Raw genomic sequence first — 14,885 nt, 5'->3', positions numbered from 1 at the left:
CAAAAAGTGCGTACTTGCATGATTTGTTGCCAGTTCAATCCAGGTAAAAGCATTCCAGTAGAGCGAAGTGGATTTCAGCCTCCCGATCACCCTTTTGAAGTCCTCCAGATATATTATATCCAGATGGAACGTTGTCGAGGATTCAAGTATGTCCTCGTAGTCGTATGTGCACTTTCCCGTTGGACAGAAGCATATCCAGTCCCAGATTACACTGCCCCGACCACTGCCAAGCAGCTGGTTCGTGAATTCTTCCCACGGTATGGTTTGCCCCGTATCGTATACTCAGATAACGGCCAGCCATTCTCATCCGAGCTTGTGAAACACATTACACTTCTGTTAGGCTATCAGTGGAAGTTCCACTGTGTTCGGCATCCCGAGGCAGCAGGCCTCGTGGAGCGCCATAATCAGACCCTGAAAATCCGACTTTCGAAAATATGTAGAGAGAAAGGCGTTGACTGGATAGTAGCCTTGCCAGTTGCCCTTTTTTATATGAGGATGGTGGCGCATTCTCGAACCGGGCTATCCCCGTATGAAGTGGTCTTTGGTAGGCCACCAAATATGTGGAGGACGCCTATACCTCGTAAAATCACAGATGTTGACTGTATTATGCTGACAGATTACCTTGCCTCCTTGATGTCTGCACTACAATCTTGTCGTTCACAGGTAGCTGCAGCCTTTCCCGACAACACCGAGGTGAAGCCCCATGAAGTGGTCCCTGGCGATTTTGTCTTCGTTCGCAACTTCGACCGGAGAAGTCCACTGGAGCCCCGCTGGCAAACTCCGAAATTGGTCCTTCTGACGACGAGGACCGCTGTTAAAGTGGAGGGCAGAAAAGGATGGCTACATTCGAGCCACGTTAAAAAATTCCACGGACTCCCTTCGGACTTGGACTCTAAGCCCTGCCCTCCTCCACAGACTGATTCAAAACTCCCCCTGATTGAGAAAACCGCCTCTGAGGAATACAGACTCAAGCTACGGTCTAGCAAGTCAGACAGTTTAATTGTTTAAGTCCTCCCCTAGGTGAATCGGTTAAATTAGTTCCTGACATGTATCCCCTAGACCGAGATAGAGAGAGAGATAGACAGAGACAACTCAAGAAACGTGCATATTGTAAATCACTCCGTAGTCACTGTATAGTGACATTATTGATTATGTTTTTTCTAAGCCTTTTGATTATTGCTGCTAGCATCTTGTTGCCTATATACTATCCTATCTTCAAGCATGCACAATCTGCTTACAATGTTACTGCCGAACATTCTTTTAGCGAATTACCTCCACATGAACTGTCTTACAGACTTGCGCTGCGCAACAATACATTCATTAGCATGTTACATCACTCCCATCAAACTAATAACGCTACAAACTGTTGGATATGTGGCCGACTCCCTCCTTACCAGAAATACAAGGGAGTTCTGCCTCTCTTTCCGTACCCGTTCACGCACAATGGCTCATGTGGTGCGTGGTTTAGACTGATTAATTCTTTGGATTCTGACATTGCTGTTCTTGACGGGAATTGGGTTTGGGGAAACCTGAACTCGGTTCTACTTAAAGTCTGTTACCCTGACAAGAAGGGATTTCCCACTAGAACAGGAACTGATCTAGAAAATGAAGTATATGGGTTAGGTAATTACACAATTAACCTCATGATCCTAACTGGAATCAGAAGCTGCACCAATATTACCTGCTATGTCAGTATTACCAGTCACGGGTGAATTATGTATCAGAAAGAATGGTTCAATACACTTGGGACACAGTACATGCACTACCATAGTCGAATTCAATGATCAGGGCAAATCTACATTCAGAGCTACGCGACACTCCTACTTCGTTTGTGGTCACACAGCATACAAACGCTTGCCTTTAGATTGGGATGGTACCTGTTACATTGCATTCCTTCTACCACCTGTTTTTCTAGCTCCTCCTGATTATCACAGAAATACCAATCTAGTAAACAATAGACTTCGAAGAGATCTCCCGATTGTCGACTACACTGAAACGGCATGGGAACAATACACAGACTTCAATAAAGGCTTCTTCCCCTACTTAGGTGCTGTCTTTAATAGTAAATTGATACGCAAATTAACTAGAACCCTCGAAGCGGTAGTGAATGAAACTACTTCTGCTCTAGGTAACTTAACAGAGGAACAGTCTGCCATGCGGGTTGTTGTTCTTCAAAACCGTCTCGTCATTGACGTCATTCTAGCAGATAGGGGCGGAGCCTGTAAGGTCATCGGGTCGAGTTGCTGTGTTTTCATTCCAGAAAACGTGCCAACGGTATATAAAGCTATAACACGTCTTCATAAGATTGCGAGTTTGATACATCGGAATCCAGGCACCTGGACTTGGTCCGGTTGGTTCTGGACGACATTGACCGCTTGGGGATGGAAGATCCTATCATTCCTAGGCATCGGTCTTCTCATAGTATTCAGTTGCTGCCTATGTTTACAATGTGGACCAGCGATTTGCGGCTTGTGCGCCACATCATGTTTCCCGCATTCAAATTCAAATCCCCATTCAAAACGAGAAAAGAAGAAAGAAGAGCAAATGATGTTACGTGAACAAATCGATCGATTCATGAGGATCGATATATCATGAAGGGTCCGTAGGGAACAAGGAGGGAATGAGGAAATATAATTTTTATGGTCAAGAAATGTTCCCTAACGTGTACCCCACCGTCTCCATGTACGAACTTAAAGTGCATGTAACTTCCCTCCTGAGCCAGTTATGAAGACGCAAACACATTTGCGTCCAACGTTAACATGTCCTCTTCCAGACCCACCCTGAATGGGTCGAATAGTCCGTTTCTAAGTATGCCATGCCAACGTCTTTTTGTGGTGTACTTTACACGTTTTCCAGCTCTGGCGAAGTAGGCCCTGAATTCTGCCATCAAGCTTTTTCTTTCCTGTTGGCTCTGTAAGGCCTCAGCCTGGGTCTGCCTCTGTACCATGACCTCTGCCTTACTCCCTGCGCAGCTAACGGCGCTTGGCTCAGCCTGTTGCCTGCCAAGACTGTATTCAACCTTCGAATTATCTGCTCCGCTCCTCGAAAATACATTCCTGCCTCGTAGTTCAAGTAAACATCCTTCCAGCTGCAGAGCAAAGGGCCCGGCCTCACTGTCTCCGTGCAAGTAATTCATAGCTCCTGTTTCCATGGTAGGCCCCTGCCCCCTCGCATCTCATACAGACACGTAGACGCTTATACACGCACTCACAGGCATTATAGAATAGCTTCTGTCCGAGAGACCTTTCCTTCCAGATAATACTGTTCCCTAAACATAAGATATTAGTTACGATTCAGGATTAGGTTGATCTGACACTCCAGACTTCTGTCTCCACATGTAGGGCTAAATGTCAAGTCCCCCTTCACCCAACAGTTATACGTAAATCACACGTCACGCTGCTGCGCCCAGCATCTCTGCCATGTATTTCTGCTGACACTGTAGGATTCACTTATGGATCCACCCCCTTGTGACCTCATGTTAATGACGTCTCTAGTTCACGCCTCTATGCACGCCTATTGTAACGCCTTTTTTCATTACGTATATGCATTCTTATCTCTTCTCTCAGCTGTTACGCCTTCTGCAATATGACATTACTGTAATGCATTGACTATATATATGAATGTCTGTTAATAAAATGTTGTCTGTCAGTCCCTTCCCGAACCTACGTGGTGACGGAATGGTATGCCACCTTGGCTCGAGCCAATTACCCAATTCCTTTTTAAGAAATAAAACCCCTTTCTAAAACCTCATATATCACGGATTTTGCCTCTTATTTCTCATGAGTTATTCTTATTGAACTTTACCGCATAAATTAAGTATAGGTAATTTAATTTTACCACACAGCTTGAATACCATTATTAACATCGGCTTGAACTGCATCTTTCCACACCCGAAGAACCTCTCTCATTGGATAATGTCGCACCTTTCTCCTAACAGAAGGATCAGGCTCAAACAACGGCTGGGAAGGACACTGGCTCCTAAACGAAAGCAACGTCGCGACCGCTCTTTCAACATCAAGACACACTATAGTTCCCTTTGCAAACTCAGACTGTACACGTAACAACTCTGAGTCTGTCCCAAATCACCATCTTCCCATTCTTCACGAAGGAAAGTACACATGTCGAAAACATACCTCTGCTTCGGTGCTTCCCATTAACGGAAGACATCCATAACAGACTCTAAAGCATATCTTGAAGAATTAGTAACCCATTTACATGCTAAATGATCCAATACTGCTCGCTCTTCGGGACCAGGCATTTGGCTACGCAACTGTTAACGCGCTGAAGCAGGGGTCATACTCAATGACCCAAAGAAAGGAGACAAAAGACCAGTAACAGTATCAGTCATTCTCTGTCGAACAGAAGGAGAAGTTGTCATAAGGACAGGAGACAAAGCAGACTGAGAGGAAACAAACGTAGGAGTAGTAGCAGAAGTAGTAGCAAGTACAGGAGAAAAAGTCATAGGAACTTGAGGCGGAACGGATAGCAAAGTCGGCGGCCCTTGAGAAGGCTGCACCAAAGGAATAGGAGCCAACTGAAGAGGAACTGGCGATTGTACAATAACAGGAGGCAGAGCAACTGGAGGTTGCGCAACTAAAGGTTGCGGAGGTGCTGTAGCACTCTGCACATAAGGGGGCGGAGAACTCAACAAATGTGACATCAAAGGATCTTTCTCAAGATCCTTCGTTGCTCCTTGCTGAAGGGGCAAAGCTGGATAACATTTATCAATTGCCATTTTACGCTGCCTGTGCAACTGCTCACTCACTTGTTCTTCTTCATTATCTTTAAACTGTATAGCAGCCTGCATTCTCGAGATACCCTGCTCTCTTTTATTTCTCTTCGCTAGTTTAATTTCTTTCTGTTTGGCTTCCTTTCGCCAGAGGCGGAAAGAGTCAAACATCGCCGGCCGGGGTTTCTTCTTAAAGAGTTAAACTTCAAGATTATCTAAAATCTCTGTCATAACTACCATATTGGGGCCACTTTAGGACACCATCCTTTCTAGTACATCTAATCCATACTTCATCATACGTAATGGGGCCCACACCATGTTTTGAATAGAGCTCATAGGTCGGAGTTCTAACCGGAGGTATCGGACACGAATCCTCCAATCGGGAATCCCTATTACAACCACAACAAAATATCTTTCCAAGTCTGCTAAAACCAGGCATCTTCGCTCACTAGTCTAGCTTCAAACTTCAAGAGATTATCGAACTCGATAGTCTCGCAAATACACGAGTCCCTCAGCTTTGGCGCTTGAAAGTTCCAAATCAAAGATCCGGAAGGATACCCAAAAACTAAGGACTGTGAGACGCTCCACTCATACTTAACTGAGGTATCGATCACGTCACCAGAAGACCCGTCTATCGTCTCGCTCTACAAATCGTCAAAGGGTCCAAGACAGGGCGACAGGGCAGCAGTCCTTCGTAGCCGTCGGAAAGCGGGGAACCTCGCAGCAAAGACTTTCGGACCACGACAACATACAGGGGTCGATGAAGTGGTGGCCTTCCTCCAGAATTTTCTCTCGAACCTCCTCACGATCTTCAGGCTTGGAACGGTACCACTGAAGTCGCCCCACGTTGGGCGCTAACTGAAGAACCGAGTTTTAGAACCCAGCGGCGCTAGGGGCACGCCCAATGTCTTCGGGTTCACCTGTCTTAGAATACAGAGACACTGGATACTTCTCGGTGACGTCAAAGATCAAATTTATTGGCTGCAACCAGGAACAGAAGTCTACGAAGCACGACACTGGTAGTTTGCTAGAGACTGCTCAATTTTCGTATTGCGAGACATCGTCTTTTATGCCAAAAATCACATTCCTGACAAACAACAATTATTTACAAACTATCCAATCACAGGTGACATTGCAAAAGGTATCGCATAACGACAAGCCCACTTTTCAGTTGTCCAGCCCACCATCAATTACACAAGAAAACCCAACATTCTTGCTCGGACAGGCCGGACGAACCCATAATAAAAGACCACAAACCAAATCATAAATAGGCCATAAAAGAAGGAACAGAAACAGAGGAGAAGCAAGATAGAAGGGTGTGTGCATGTACCATAAACTCAGCAATGTCCTGCTCTTTGATCTCGACCAGCTGCCGAACAATGAACTGGCTCAACAAGGTTAGCTTCGGGCAACGGAGTCAGTTCGCTCAGGTCATCTAAAAGTCAGCTAAAGGTGTACGTGTCCCAAAGACTCGCTCGGCCGTAGTCTTCGGCCTATGTGAGGGCAACCACAAAATGGCTGCCGTACACAAAATGGAACCCGTAGGTTCAGAACGAAATCTATGAATACATAGTGAATCCATCAAATCGAATAGGACGAAAACACTCGTACTTGCCGCACTCGTCATTTGCGGTTCGCTATTACCAAAATCGTCACGATACGACGACCTTTATAAAACGGGTTCAGAATCACGGAACCTCAGTTTGTTGAAGAAAGAAATTGCCAAAGTGGAATGTACAGAAGAAAACAAGATTGCTGAATCGGTTAGTAAATTGTACCACCATTTAAACTCAATCCTTACTGTTTGGATCTTATACTAATGTGTGACTAATGTGCTTTGGTTTTGTTTCCTTTATAAACAAAATACAAACATTGCTTGTTCTATACTTGAGAAATGTGTCGCATGACAGAAAGCTGAGGACTGGAATGCATGATCAGGTAGAGTAGGCAGCAGGCTTGAGATACAGTACTTTCTTTAATGTTCTAGAAGAATAGACCACTGATCATCTGACTTGCTTTTATCAACAAAAAGGGCAAAGATAGCTTCAAGAAGTCACTTGATGTTTATACAGTGTGGCGAACATTCTGCCCCCGTCTTCACTGTTGAAGTAAACACGATAATCAAACACGTTTGCTTGTTTCATTGCCGTCACAACCAATTACAGACTCCAAATTGTAAGTTTCCTCATTAGAGTTGAAATACAATAACATGAGTCTCAGGATTAGGCATTTCCCTTCCTTCACATAGGAGCATACAATGTATATGGTAAACCATTTGGTCAATAACTCGGATAAGATCATCATTTAATAATCTATTGCAAAGTGCACTTTTATAAAGTAAATGCAAATTACATCAGAACACTACAGGAAATTAAGAGTGGTCAAATCAAGTTCGACGGAAAAAAAGTTTGTCACTTTTGAAAACTTGGTTATGCAACTGAAACCTTAAATAAACAAAACTAAAAAGTTCTAAAATTGTTCAAATTGAGATTGCATGCAAGTGGTTATGCACAACAGACTATAACCATGCAACTCTTTAGCACATACAACATATTGGTTTGACTAAAGTCTGATTTTTTTCAACCAATCATTCATTGAGGCTCTGTCTTAAATAGCAATGGTGTAGTTAACTTACCTGATAAGGAGCGTGGTATCTCTCCCTGTATCGAAATATTGGCTTGTGGCAAGTCCATAGCCAAAGGATTGTCAACGTGAAATCCAAGTTTATATTCCACCTAGAACAAAAAATATCATATGAAACTATAGACATGATCAGATGGTGAATCGAGCTATCTTCATCATCCCCCAGCTATTTCGGTCTGCCCTCGACAGCACACTCAGTTAATCTTTGGAACAGACCAGCCCACGTACTGTCATCTACTCCATCTCCCAGAAACCCCCTGGAGTGGAGTCATATAAATCAGTCATATCTGGAGCTGGTCTAAGCAGTGTGCAAGTTTGGATTTGAATTTGGCATCACCAGAATGTCAGATTTTTTCTTGAAATTAGTCCCACAAAATAATCAGATATCCAATAAAATGTACTCTACAAAAACAGTGTACCTCATGTAGTGAGAATCCCCTCTTCCACTCCTATTTGTATCTAGTCTGCACATAATATTCAAACTGTGGCATACTGGTGTATTCGGGGTATTCCACTTCAACAAAAAGGCTTTCGAAGAACTTCAAAACCACATTTGAAGCTTGCTGTCGTGAAAAACTTTAAATGCCTTTGGCCCATTAGTGTAACTGTAACTTGCTTCTGCCTGTTTTCATTTTTAGACTAACAAACTCGACAATATATGCTAATCTGACATTATGGAGCACTGTTTTTACTCTCAAGGCAAGAAATAAATGAATAGCTTGGTTGCTCTACCATTATCAGAATTAGCCTTTTTTGTGTTTTTTGTGTGTAACATACAATGTGACCAATTCTACTAACTCATGTGAAAAAGTATGCATTTTGGTCTCAACTATTCTCCTGTATTTTCAGGAGGGGCCCTGGGCAATGGAATAGACTCGGATTCACGTACTATTTTCCAGATTCTTGTGGCATGCAATAATATTTCTTTGATAGAACAATGAGTGATGGACTGGAGCTGGACCAAACCTAGACATGAATGACCTAGGGGCTAAAAGTAATAATGAGAGCTCTCTATTGAGAGTTTGGCGGGAGGACTGCCCAGAGTTCAGCTCACCTATCGGGTAAGAAAAAGTCTGCTAAATCAAACTTTAAAATGCAAGCTGGATTGTGTTTGATGTCCACACTGGATATATTTTTTACATTTCTCAAGTTTTTTAAAGTGTGTCTTCTGAGACGGTGACGATGTAATGAAAAGTGTCGGTAGGTAAGGGGCGTGTTATGGGAAGCAGGACTTAGACATGCAAACGAAATCCATGGTGCAAGAGGAGGTGTCTGATTAAGGGCGTCCAGTTGCCTAGGTTCCCTCAAATCCAGACTCTAGCAGATGTGTATTGAAAGAGGTTCACTGGTTCGGCAGGCGGATGCCTACTGTATTCTGATTGGAATGGGGCCAGTGGACAAGCGTTGAGGCTTGCAAGGTAGACTGGGCCATAATCACAATTTCACTTAATTACTTAGTCACCAAGCCACACTTCCCAACAAATCACTCATCAGCTTTTACGGTACACCTTTATTCTACCAACTCACACAAACACTAGTCATCAACTCAGTAACTAAGGTCTTCTGTGCTGCTTCCACCAGTTATGAAGTCAAATAAATAAAAAATATTCTCCAGTAAAAAAACTCTGCATTTCCAAACACTGAAATCTAACTGAGATAAGTGCATCACAGGTGCATCCTATGATTCTCCACTAACCAAACCTATATTGGCAGCACCTCCTTTTGACTAAGTTCTCGGTATAGTACTGGTAAGAAACATTTATCTAACCTTCTTCTAAGGACACTTACCTTAGATTTAGCTTGCCAACTGAAGTGGAGGCTATTGGTCTCTGTGGGCACCAGTAGATTGAACGAGAGTGCATAGTGATTAATAATATCATTCCTCACATAATAGAGTTCTGCATCAAGCCCTGGCAAAGGAAAGACAAATGGCAATTATCGTTATATAGTAATATTAAATAAGCAGCAAAAAATACTACCAAGGAAAGCATAATTAAAGCTGCATGGTAACAATACAGCAAAAAACATAAAACTCAAATATTCAGGTTGAAAATATCAGAATGCAAGTTAACAGACAACTCCGAAAAAGTGCCTATGAAATTATTCAATGTATTAAATTGTTAAAGGTGAGTTGTGACTTTTAAAATAAACAATCATTAATAAAGCTATTTTTTTTCCTTTTTCTAGTAGTCAAATTGCAAAAGTCACATTTGAATGGACCACTAGGCAGCATCTGACCCATTTCAGTCATTTCGACAATCGTGGTCAAAAGTTATACCACATCAAGAGTCATAGGTCAGTTTTCCAAAAATCTGCTCAATCAAATCCACTACAGCAAGATGAGGGTTGCCGATGAATGTCACAATGTCACCTTTAACCTGAGTGAGTTCCTGGTGTCAAAACTCATACTCAAGGGGTGTAGCCCAGTAGAAAGACAGACAGCAAGTCCGGCAAAAATATATACCGCAAGTCCATCAGAAAGATAAGCCAACATCAACCTACAGTAACAAACTGTTACAAAAACACCAGATAGTAAAGTCCCCTGCATGTATGGGGACTTTGACTATCAAGGTTTCAACTTGAAATCCCCTAGATGTTTGCATTGTTGAGCACTCGGAGCATCTGATAACCGTTTCTTTGTAAAAAGACAAAGTCTCAGTCATCCCATGCGAAAATCACTATACCCAACTAAATCTCTCACAACACTGACTATAAACACAGGATCTAAACACAACTTGAGTGACACTTATAAATGGTAATACGATAAAATATAGAAAATAAAATCCCAAGATAGCAGGCCAGCTCTATTGGCTTTGCCAATGATTGTGCCACAAGATTCGCTTCAGTAACAACACTTGGGACTCTACAAGATACAAAATGTTCCAGGTCCAGTCTGACACCTGTGGTATGTTATGAATAAGAACTATGTGGAAAGTAGTATCCATTAGGAATATAGATGCTCAACTGAAATGTGCAAATTGGTTTGAATGCTAATTGGAAAGTGGCATTACACCAAGTTGTATAAATCTCAACAATTATACATTTTGCCGTTGTATGTTGAGCAACACCTTGCCATTTTACTTCAACTAACTCATTTTAGACATTATAAGCCCATGTAGATCCAAACAATATGGCAATTTGTAAAATAATGAGCAATGCAGGAAGAAGTGTCTGCCTATGTGAGTTTTTGACTGAGCAACCTGTAACTTGTCTGCCTAACGTGTTACCAGTGCTTTTGGCACTCAATGTGTTCATTTCTTAAAAAGATATTCAAGTCAATGAATACTTTGATTGAAATACTCATGGCCCCATTTACCCTAACAGTTGGCAGCCTACATCCCAGTAGTAGGGAGGCCATCTCTAGAAACAAATCGTTACTTACTTATCGGTGTAGTTTTGCAGCTTGAAGATCTTTCTGGATTCACTATGCTGTGCATTATTCCGCGGTCTAGTGGTTGGGTCCGGAATCCTAGTCTTTTCTTTTTCCTGTAGCCCCGGTGGGCGTCGACGTCCCACCTTTTGGTGTCCTTCTTGTGACATCGGCACGCTTCCTGCGGAAGCTCCCACCCTTGGGTGCCATCTTCGGATTCTTTTTTTTCTCGTTTTGTGCTCTGTTTGCAAATCCTTGACAATGATCAAGTAAGTGTTTTGCCCGCTTAGTCCTTCAAGGTGTCTGTTTTCAGTATTGTCCTTGTTTTACCACCTGCTTCTCCAGCCTCATCTTTCTGGCGGAGGTGGGTGGGTTCGCTAGTGAATCCAGAAAGATCTTCAAGCTGCAAAACTACACCCATAGGTAAGAAACTATTAATTTTGAAGTGTGAATCTTTCTGGATTCACTATGCTGTGCATAGACTTTGTAGCGGTTTGTTACGTTTGTGGCGGCTGGGTGGAAAATGAGCTCTGGTTGTTGAATATATGTTGAAGTACCTTCTGTCCTACTTGTGCTTTCTTGTTCATTTGTATATCCACACAGTAGTGCTTAGTGAACGTGTGCACTGAAGCCCATGTTGCCCCCAGGCATATTTCTTGAATGGGTGTGTTAGCCAGGAAGGCTATTGTTGCTCCCTTTTTCCTAGTAGAGTGGGCCTGTGCCCCCTCCGCTATTCCTTGGTCTGCTTGTTTGTGGCAGAATTGCATTGTCTGTGCAATCCATTGTGCGATGGTTCCCTTTGTTACTGGTCTACCCAGAAAACTGCTTGCGAAGGACACAGACCTGCTTTGTCTTCCTGAGTTCCTTAGTTCTTTCTATGTTGTGCATTACTGCCTTTCAAGCGTCCAGAGTGTGCGGCGCCCTCTCTGCGCTTGTGGTCGGTTTCTGAAAGAAACTTGGTATTTGCACTGTCTGGTTGATGTGGAACCTTGACACCACCTTTGGCATACAGTGTGGGTCCGTTCTCATCACCACCCTATCATTGTGTATCTGGATGTAGGGTTCTTGTAGTATTAGCGCCTGTAGTTCTCTCATCCTGCGCAGTGAGGTGATTGCCACCAAGAAAGCTGTCTTCGGCTAAACTGACGCTTCCATGGTAGGACAGCGGCATTGCACTCCCTGATTTCAGGCGATACTATTGGGCCTCACAGTTGGCAGCCATTAACCTTTGTACTTATGGACACCCCCTTCAGACCCTGGATATGCAATGGATAGATGGCTTCTTCCTGGAGGCAACTATAATCGGGCGCTGTATGCTAGGTCAGCGGTGAGCGGTTTGACAGGACCGACTAGGCATGTGGTGCGGATTTGGCGTGATGCCACCAGCTCTTTGGGATGGAGGGACAGTTTGACGCAGGCTACCCCACTTTTTTACTCCGAAAAGTTGGGCAAGCTTTGGAATACAAAGGGCTTCGACAAGTGGGATCTGATTGGGATCTCGACTATCGGTGATGTTTGAGTTAAGGGGAGGATTAAGACGTTTGAGGACCTGCAATCTGAATATAAATTGGGGAGAACTGAGTACTTTCGCTATTCACAGGTCAAGCATGCGTTGAAGCAGGTCTGCCGGCGGAGGCAGACCTGCCCGAGGAGTCTCCTCTTGAAGACAGAATTTGAGATGGACATCTGCCCGAAAAAACTATTTCCCTGATTTATAAAAAATTTGATTAATCATAGGGCAGATCTCCTGGTTAAATTGAGGGAAAAATGGTTGCAAGATGGTATTGAACTAGATGATGAGGACTGGCAAGCTGCTGTGTCTTCACCGAAGGTAGTCTCAATCCCAGCGCGCTTGCGGCTTGTTCAGCTGAAAATATTGCACAGAGTTTGTCACAGGGCCCCGCCTGGTTCGGATGGGGCTGTCGGATACAGGTTTGTGCAGACGGGGGTGTGGCTCTGTGGGTACTTTCCTTCATATCATTTGGGAGTGTCGTTCTGTAGCAGAGTATTGGAGTGGGATACATGATGTCATGCGGGAGGTTCTGGGAGTAGCTGTGTTGCCAGAAGCGCGGAGATGCCTCCTGAATATTTGGGAACCCAATGATCTAAATATAGCGCAGACCAATGGGTAACTAGGTAATATGATAGCGAAAAGGAATATACCACAGCGGTAAAGAGTCCAAGAGATTACCGACCATTGAAGAATGGACAGAGAACATGGATTGGTGTATGTTTCGCGAAAAAACTGTTTATATGGCAAGGGGCCACCCTCGTAAGTGGGCACCTGTGGAACCGCTACAGGGGAGACATCTGTGTAAAACCTGTTGATGCACCCATTGATATTCCTACCTCTCCGTGATTGTTTATAACTATGTACCATGTGTACCGCTTTTTCCCCCCTCTTGCTAGATGGTGTGTAATATGGGAGAGTGTCTCCTCCATGTCATGTCCTTATTTTTGATGCCTTGTGTTAATGAAAAGAAATATTTAAAAAAAAAAAAAGTGTCTTCATTGTTAGCATTTGTAGAGAGGCCTTATGGATGGGTTCAAAAGGCGCTTTCATGAGTTCTGTTAGGACTAAATTAAGGTTCCATGCCGGTGGCGGCATCCTCTTTAGAGGTGCGATTCTTTTCGCCCCTTCCAGGAATCTCTTTACTATCTGTGATGTAAAGAAACTCTTCCCTGTTTCACCTCTTGTGTAGGCCACTATTGCTGCCAAGTGTACTCTCAGCGAGGATGAGCTTAGTCCTTCCCTCAGCAGGTGCGTGAGATACCTTAGCACCGTTGATTCTCTGGTCATCTTTTTGTGTAGCTTCTTCTTGCTGCACCATTGTGTGAACCTTTTCCACTTCGCCACATAGCACCTTCGTGTGCTAGGTCTCCTTGCCTCTCATAGTACCCGCAGGGTGCTTTCAGGTAACCTCAGGTGCGCGAACTCTAAGTCTTCAGGAGCCATGCCGCCAGGCTGAGGCTCTCCGGCTCTGGGTGTAATACTTCTCCTTTTTGCATGGAGAGTAGATCCTTTCTTTCCCGAATTTGTGGGGGGCACCTTGTGCCATTTCCATTATCTGTGAGTACCAGGTCTGCCTGGCCCACTGTGGTGCCACCAGGATCAGTCATGCTACTGGCTCTGCACTTGTTGAGTACTCTGTGTATCAGTGGCATCGGGTGAAAAGCATAGGCAAATGTATTCGACCATCTTATCCATAGGGCATTCCCCAGGGATAATTCCCCCGGTTGCCTGGACGCGAAGCTTTGGCATTTTGCATTCAGGTGTGCTGCAAATAGGTCTATTGACTGCGTTCCCCACCTTTTGAATAGCTTTTGTGTTTCCTGCATATTGAGCTCCCACTCGTCGGATGCCTATGTCGGTCTGCTGAGCCAGTCTGCTTCCACATTGTCCTTCCCTGGTAGGTGTATGGCTAACAGGTCTATTTTCAGTGGGAAGGCCCATCTCCATATCTGCTGTGCTAGGTTTGATAGTGGAGCTGATTGTGTTCCTCCCAGTTTGTTGATGTAGAACATAGTTGTTGTGTTGTCTGTTTGGATCAGCACTCTTTGTTTTTACAGTTTCGTCTGGAAGGCAAGGAACACGGTCTTTAGTTCCAGGTAGTTGATGTGTTTGACCGCATCCGCTGGAGTCCACAGACCCCTCACCCTGAGCTTCCTCATGTGTGCTCCCCATCCCTTCTGGGATACGTCGGTTGTGATGGTCACTGTTGGGGTTGGTGGTGTTAGAGGCTTCCCTTCTGTCATGTTCTTCTTGCTCCACCACAACATCTCCTCCTGCACTGCGTGCGTTACAACCACTAGATCTTCCCAACTTCCTGTAGCTTGTGACCATTATTCTTGCAGCCATTCTTGGAATGGTCTCATGTGGAGGCGTACGTTAGGTATCAAATGTATGCACAAGGCCATCATGCCCATGACCTTGCTCGCTGTCCTCACTGTCAGAGCTCGCCCCTTCTGGTAGAGGCGCATCTCCTTCAGTAGTACCACTGTCCTCTTGATGCTGGGGAACACCTTGCTCTGTATGGTGTTGATCTGTGCTCCCAGGAAGATTTTTACTTGCTCTGGTTCCATAGAGGATTTTCCCCAGTGAATGGAGAATCCCAGGTCCATCAGCGTATTCATCACACGTTG

The 14,885-nt window shown here is 44.1% G+C and overlaps 1 protein-coding gene across 2 annotated transcripts in view; it reads right to left on the bottom strand.

Annotated features, from left to right (window-relative positions):
* RYK (receptor like tyrosine kinase) overlaps positions 1-14,885 on the bottom strand; it is a 906,407-nt gene that overhangs the window by 647,042 nt on the left and 244,480 nt on the right. For both annotated transcript variants that reach the window (XM_086943935.1, XM_086943936.1), the window contains exons 2-3: positions 9,161-9,282; positions 7,365-7,464 (exon numbers count right to left, since the gene is read on the bottom strand). In XM_086943935.1, coding sequence (XP_086800061.1) covers positions 7,365-7,464; positions 9,161-9,282 — 222 coding nt within the window. The remainder of the gene's footprint in view (positions 1-7,364; positions 7,465-9,160; positions 9,283-14,885) is intronic.

The sequence above is a fragment of the Lissotriton vulgaris genome, chromosome 11 (genome assembly GCF_964263255.1).
Source record: "Lissotriton vulgaris chromosome 11, aLisVul1.2, whole genome shotgun sequence".
Lineage (NCBI taxonomy): Eukaryota > Metazoa > Chordata > Amphibia > Caudata > Salamandridae > Lissotriton > Lissotriton vulgaris.
Note: the sequence above shows the minus strand (reverse complement) of the source record. Positions and strands in the feature narration are given on the sequence as shown.